Source organism: Myotis brandtii, unplaced genomic scaffold (genome assembly GCF_000412655.1).
Source record: "Myotis brandtii unplaced genomic scaffold, ASM41265v1 scaffold115, whole genome shotgun sequence".
Lineage (NCBI taxonomy): Eukaryota > Metazoa > Chordata > Mammalia > Chiroptera > Vespertilionidae > Myotis > Myotis brandtii.
In genome coordinates, this window is record NW_005353967.1 from 14,191,839 (window position 1) to 14,199,045 (window position 7,207).

Consider the following 7,207-nt stretch of genomic DNA (forward strand, 5'->3'; position numbering starts at 1 on the left):
GTCCTCCTGCTCCGGAACACCGCCGCCACCTCCGCCCCCCATCGCCATGGCGAGGATCCCACCGGTGCGCGGCGTGGGCTGCTTGCCTCGGAGAATGACCATTTCCGCCGCAGGGCCCTCTGGGAGCGGAAGAGTACGGTGGCCCGGAAGCAGCCGGCGGCCTGGGGCATTCCGCGCCCTATCTCCCAGCGGTCTCCATCTGCCATGTTTGTTTTTCCTCTCTGTATTCTCTCAATTCTTCGATTTCACTTTTTGGTGTCTTCGTAGGTTCTACCAGGGTGTTTTTGTTTTGAACGGTACCTTTTCTTTGAGAATGGTGCTCATTGCAGTGGCTGGAGTGGCTCAGCTGGTTGGAGCAGCCTCCCGTACACCAAAGGTTGCTGAATGGGAGGGCACATAGCTTGGGGGTTGATTACCCCCCGAAGGGCGCGCGTGGAAGGCAACCCCATAGATGTTTCTCTTACATCAGTGTTTCTCTCGCTCTAAAATCAATAAACAATTCTCAGGTGAGATTTTTTTTTTAAGTGTTTATTGCAGGTAATTTAGGAAATAATGGGTAAACCAATACAATAAAAATCACTCCATAGGCCAAGAGGTCCCCGGTTCAAATCCGGGTGCCCCCTCCAAAAAAAAGAAAAAAAATCACTCCATAGGTAACCGATAATACATTTCTTAAAGTGCTTTAAAGAGTGTTAGCCTTGCCCCAGCTGGTTTGGCTCAGTGCCTGGGGACCAAAGGATCCTGGGTTCGATCTGGTCCAGGGCATGTACCTTGGTTGCAGGCTCCTCCCCTGCCAGGACCCTGGTCATGGCACTAGCAGGAGGCAACCAATCAATGTGTCTCTCTCACATTGATGTTTCTCTCTGTGTGTTTTCCTCTCTCTTCCACTCTCCCTAAAAATCAATGGAAAAATATCTTCGGGTGAGGGTTAAAAAAAAAAAAATGAAATAAAGCAGTGGTTATCAACCTTCTGGCCCTTTAAATACAGTTCCTCATGTTGTGACCCAACCATAAAATTATTTTCGTTGCTACTTCATAACTGTAAGGTTGCTACTGTTATGAATTGTAATGTAAATATCTGATATGCAGGATGGTCTTAGGCGACCCCTGTGAAAGGGTCGTTTGACCGCCAAAGGGGTCGCGACCCACAGGTTGAGAACCATTGGTTAGAGCATTGTACTGATGAGCCAAGGTTGCAGGTTCCATCCTGGATCAGGGCACATACAAGACTCAACCAATGAATGCATAAGTAAGTAGAACAACAAATCGATGTTCCTCTCTCTCTTCCTCTTTCTAAAAATCAATAAAAAAGTTAGGTCCAGAAACATAGAAGCATCGAACATCATCAAACCTCAGAAGGTGGGGAGGGTGGCTAGGGGACTTGTATGCATGCATATAAGCATAACCAATGGACACAGACAGTAGGGGGGTGAGGGCATGTGCTGGGGGGTGGGAGCGGATGGGGGAGAGGTCAATGGGGGAAAAGAAGACATATGTAATACTTTCAACAATAAAGAATTTAAATTAAAAATAAATAAAAGCAAAAAAGATTTAAATCTTAATTTTCCTGGGCAATTGGTCCAATAACAAGCTATCTGTGAACTTTTAATGTGTATAATGAGCGCTTTGTAAAAGGTTTTGTTTTTAAGAAGCAAAGTTGTAAGGGAAAGCCTGTAGTAAGTTTTAAATATTCCTGGAATTAATAAGGAAGTGCATTTGAGCAACTTGTAAGTCATTCTTCTTATCTCACTGACATTTTCATGACTTGGCCATCTGAAAAGACAACATCTTTCAATATGTGATTATTATAAAGCAAATATTTTAGCAGATGAAGTTGTAGGAGGCAGTTTAATAACTGTTCTTATTCCATTTTGATCTAATGAAAAACCATGACAATCATAAAAATAATTTTAATTGAATTTTTGGTGTTTATAGATCTTCATCATCAAAGGCAATTAGGAATTTACCTAAAGAAGTTGACATACTCCCTGCTTAGTTGCTCTCCCTGTTAAAACCATTACACAGATGGTAAAATGTACAAATCATCTGATTGTCAAAGCCAATTTTATATTAGGTTTTCACTTTAGGGATATGTCCCCCCCGCCCCCCAGTTTTATTGCGGTATGATTGAAAAATGAAAATTGCATATATTTAAGGTGATAATTTTATATATACTGAGGGGCCAGATTATTATGACCGGCCAGATTATAACCACCCCAAAAATACTTCCAAAAATACTGAATATTGAAAACTTCCAAAAATACTGAATATTGAAAACTTCCTAAGCAAATACTCTCAAGGTTTTGTTATTATGATTAGTTGCATAACTAATTCACTTCATTGTACTGATGGGGTGGTCATAATAATATGGCCGGTCACAATAATCTGGCCACTCAGTGTATATCATTGAGGGGGATATTCTTTTTAAAATTCAGTAGTTTTGAAACAGATTATAGACTCAAAACAAACAGCAATAGTACACCTGACTTAAACAAAAAAGCTCTCTTTATAAGGTGGAACTTGAAAATATAACACAAAAATATATTTTCACTTTCCAGAATGGGTAAACTCTTTCCATCTATAAAAACATGGGGAAAAAGAGCAATATATATATATATTTAAAGTTAGAAAAATAATGCTAGTAATCAATAGTTCCTTTTAGCCCAATTTCAAAAACAGCCTAGTTTGATAAGTGGGTAATAATTTCTTACACTGCCACTAACAGAAAAGGCATTCGAAAGGAATCAAGTAACTGATGAAACTGACCTCAGTATATCACCTTGGGCAGTAGCAGCTGCTCCCTCTTATTTTCAGCAGGACTTACGAAGATTGCTAATTATAATGCACTACCTCCTATTAAGGATGATGTAACATAGTATTTTTAATAAGGGTATTTCATGGATTTTGGTATTTTTCAAATTACATTGTAAAGTTGGTACTACTTCATCTAAATAATTTTATCTTGCTTTGGTAACAACTCAAAGGAATAACTTTGCTGACTTGTTCCAATTATTCACCTGTATTTTACCCTTTATATTTTGTAATTAACCAGTTTCCCTCTTTAAAAGTTTAGATATTTTAATTACTTTGTTTAAATATGCTACATGAAAAGAAACTAAAGTGTCAGTAAAGTCCTACCTGGTTTGGCTCAGTAGATAGAATGTTGGCCTATAGACAAAGGGTCCGTTGCAGGCCAAGGGCATGTACCTAGATTACAGGCTCAATCCCTGGCCCTGGTTGGGGTCCATGCAGGAGGAAACCAATCAATGTGTCTGTCTCACATCAATGTTTCTCTCTCTGTCTCTCCCCCTCCCTTCCACCCTCTCTAAAAATCAATGGAAAAAAATATCCTCTGGTGAGGATTAACAAGATAATAAAGTGTCAATATAGTTCAGCAATTACCCTTAATTTTCTCCCTTTTCTATAAGAAATGTCTGGTGATGTTGAAGGTAAAAATCAAACCCTGTATTTTAACAGTTAATTTATTCAAGTAAATACCATAACATGAATAACATACAGTTTGGATATGTCTCAATGATTAATTATAACCCAGAGATCTTCTTTATCCTAATACAGTGGGGCCTTGACTTACGAGTTTAATTCGTTCCGAGACCGAGCTCGTTAAGGAGCTCGTTAACTCAAATTACTCTATTAACTCAATTCTCAAAAACGGCAGAGAGACAGCTGGTATCTCAAAAAACTCATTAGTCGGGACACTCGTAAGTCAAGGCCCCACTGTATTTATTATGTTCTTTGGGAACTGTAGTTTTCCCTAGATTCATAAGAATTGTTTAACTTTTAAAAAAGTCCAAAGTAATTCCACTACATGGGCTATCTTGAATATGAAAATTATTCATTAAAAGAAAGCAAATAAAGGATATGGCTTAAAGCATAAAAAGTTCTCTGTACTCATGGCTTATCACTCTGTGTAGAAATTCTAGAGATAGAATTACAGAAATCAGACCCATAAAGAATCTTTGTGGTACAATTAGACTTCTTCATTATTCTTTTCATTAGAATGTAACCTAAGCTACTATAATCCTTTCCCCTTGTGACTACCCTCATATAACATTTTGAAGACTGAAATTAACTGAATAAATAGAACAAAGCTTTACTTTAACTGAAAATCTGTGCTAATATGAAGATAAAAACTGAGGCTAAACAATTTCATGTTTGCCTCATTCAGTATTCGAGACACTTAGAATTCTGTCCTATTTATGGGTAGTACAATTGGTTAGTGACCTATCACAAGATTACCAGAACCTTCATTAAGACACTAAGAGATTCATATCCCACTTCTGACACCAAAAAAAAAAAAAAAAAAGACACTAAGAGAATTCTGAAGTTCTGGCCATTAGCATAGAGGTAGACATATTAGATGATAAGTAAAAATTTGTTTAATTGTGTGATGTGAAAATTCAAGTATTTGAATAATACTTTAAAGTTATCTTATTTACTACTTCAATGGCATTTTTATTCTTTGAAATAATTATGCATATTTACTTCAGAGAAGAACAAAGTCTCTAACCTTAGTTACTCTAGGTTTATTTTCAAATTTATAAACATCATTAAGTCACCAGTTGTTTTTTTGTTTTGTTTTGTTAATTCTCACCAGAGGATATTTTTCCATTGCTTTTTAGACAGAATTGAATGGAGGGAGAGAGAGAAACATTGATGTGAGAGAGATACAATGATTGGTTGCCGCTGGCACACACCTGACCTAGGTTGGGGATAGAACCCACAACCCTTTGGTGAGGGCCATCACTCCAACCACTGAGCACAATGGCCAGGGAAAGTCACAAGTTTTTTAAGAGTCTCAGAACAGACTGAAAAACTGGCACTGTTGTCCAGCTGGAGTGGCTCAGTTGGTTGAGCATCATCCTGTGCACGGAAAGGTATCGGTTTGATTCCCAGTCAGGACACATACCTGGGTTATGGGTTTGATCCCTGGGGCACATATGGAAGGCAACTGATCTATGTTTCTCTCTCTCCCTCTCTCTCTAAGCATGTCCTCGGTGAGAATTAAAAGAAAAAAAGAACGCACTCTTACAACATAAAAGGTGAATCCTAATGTAAATTATGTACTTGTGTGATAATGCTGTGTTAATGAAGGTTCATCAGTTACAACAAATGTACCACTCTGGTGGGGGAATATTCATAATGGGGGAGACTATGCAGGTGATATATGTAGGGGCAGGGGGCATATGGGAAATCTCAATTTTGTTGTAAAACTAATTCTGCTAGAAAAAATTATTGTTATTTTTTAAAGGCACTTCTTTAAAAAATGTTAAAGCTCTAAAGTAAAACTCTTACTAGTACTGAGACCCATTTAGTTTATGGTCATTTAGTTCCAGGTCATTTGTACTATATTGTAAATTCTTGAAGCATACCAGTTGATTATAAAGCAAAGTCACTAGAGTAGCAGGCTCCGGATGGCTGTCTATTGTTGTTTTTTAAAGGCACTTATTTAAAAAATGTTAAAGCTCTAAAGTAAAACTCTTACTAGTACTGAGACCCATTTAGTTTATGGTCATTTAGTTCCAGGTCATTTGTACTATATTGTAAATTCTTGAAGCATACCAGTTGATTATAAAGCAAAATCTTAAATTCTATTATATAATAAAGTTGACTTTAAAAACCTACCTTAACAAAGTTTTAAGACAAAGATTGTAGATTTATATAAGAACTCCTATTATCTGATCACATTACCTCTCTACTTAGTTATATATGTGCTCACTGCTGATAAAAAATAATGTTCACCAACATGTCACATGCATGGTTAGTGTTTTATTCTTTGAAGAACGGTTCTGAAACATTACACTAAGTCAGACTGAAAGGTAAAGTTTAAAATAGTTTTTATAAAGATATGTTGTAACATGTAATGACTGTTCACTCTACAAAATCTTGATCATAGAGCTTATAATACACCTAGTTGGCAGTAGTACCCAGGTTTTCCAAATTGTCAGTCATCATTTTTCTCTTGTCTGCATAGACTTCTTCTCATTAGCTGCTTTCTGCTTTTGTCGCATGATCTCAGAGTCTCTCTATAATGGGAGAAAAGGCTGTAAGTTGTTACAGAAAAGCTGATTACGTTCTCACTTGTGTTCTGTATATAACCCATTCAGTATATTAGATGGTATTTTTGCTAAATGAAGTTCTAATGGTGTGGCGGAGTTGCATGAGGTTCTTTACAAATTATAGCTTAAGAACTTTAAGTTCTTCATCCATGGGCTGGGATGATAACTATCCGTATAGTTTTAGTACGCCTGGCACACAACAAATATTCAACTGTTACCCCTTTCTGCAGGTTAGGCCTAGTTCTACCAATAATTTAGAAAATGCATTCCATTCTCCACAAAGAAAACTTCAGTGGCTTGAGAATTTCATTAGAATCACTGACCTCTGTTTTCTCTGAGAGGCCGTCAAGCTATCATCTTTTCTTTTTCCCTTGCTAATTTCCTGGGATTTCTTCATGTTTTTCTGGCGGGCAAGTTCTCGTTGATTTCCACCTACAAAGAAAAACAGTCATGCTCTGTACCCATCTCCAAAATTGTTAATTTCAGTATAAGGCTCTTAAGTGCATCTGAAGTTTGCTTTTTAATAGATGAGCCAGCAAAGTACGGCACTGAGTGGTGTTCTCAGATCTGACTACAAGGAGGAAGCATAAAGGTAAATACTTAAGATCTTTAAGAGTATTATACCAATCAAGGTGTTCACTGGCTGCAAATGCCAGATCTCTTTAAAGGGCATTCCATTCCAACCGTCTATATATGCGTCAGTATTCCAAAGTTAGTTCTGGCTTCTGCGGGGTGTGGGTGGAGTGAGAAAGCTAGATACACAGAGACCACACTTCTCACAAGCTGGCCCATCACAAGCCAACTCTTAAGCAAGACGCCTGTGAAACATTACCTGCGAGGGCTAAACAAAAGAACTAGGGAGGAGACTGGGTCGGAGCTCCGGGTGTTTATTAGGCCTGATGAGGTTAAGTACCAGCTATAAACCACCTCCGGACCCGGACCCCTCCGGAGCGGCCGTCTCACACCCCTCGCCTCCGGGCAGGGGTTCTCCACCGTGTAATCTCGTACCCGAGGGGCAGGCACCCTTCCAGGCCCGATCGGAACCCACCGTCCCTCTCTGCTGTCTGAACACAGGGTACGAAGGGGATTCCCCGCCGGCCCCTGGCCCCCTGCCTGCCGCGCCGGGGTGA

The 7,207-nt window shown here is 38.7% G+C and overlaps 3 protein-coding genes across 3 annotated transcripts in view; 1 reads left to right on the forward strand and 2 right to left on the reverse strand.

Moving 5' to 3' along the window:
* SMN1 (survival of motor neuron 1, telomeric) overlaps positions 1 to 495 on the reverse strand; it is a 20,747-nt gene extending 20,252 nt beyond the window's left edge. Inside the window, exon 1 of the mRNA XM_014550555.1 lies at positions 1 to 495. Within this exon, the coding sequence (XP_014406041.1) occupies positions 1 to 102 (102 nt within the window). The 5' untranslated portion in view covers positions 103 to 495.
* Positions 496 to 552: 57 nt separating this feature from the next.
* Positions 553 to 7,207, forward strand: part of BDP1 (B double prime 1, subunit of RNA polymerase III transcription initiation factor IIIB) — a 98,603-nt gene continuing 91,948 nt past the window's right edge. Inside the window, exons 1-2 of the mRNA XM_014550561.1 lie at positions 553 to 556; positions 2,726 to 2,766. Coding sequence (XP_014406047.1) covers positions 553 to 556; positions 2,726 to 2,766 — 45 coding nt within the window. The remainder of the gene's footprint in view (positions 557 to 2,725; positions 2,767 to 7,207) is intronic.
* The window catches only part of LOC102245565 (small EDRK-rich factor 1), a 2,768-nt gene continuing 1,335 nt past the window's right edge, over positions 5,775 to 7,207 (reverse strand). The window contains exons 2-3 of the mRNA XM_014550302.1: positions 6,401 to 6,525; positions 5,775 to 6,042 (exon numbers count right to left, since the gene is read on the reverse strand). Of these exons, the coding sequence (XP_014405788.1) occupies positions 5,970 to 6,042; positions 6,401 to 6,525 (198 nt within the window). The 3' untranslated portion in view covers positions 5,775 to 5,969. The remainder of the gene's footprint in view (positions 6,043 to 6,400; positions 6,526 to 7,207) is intronic.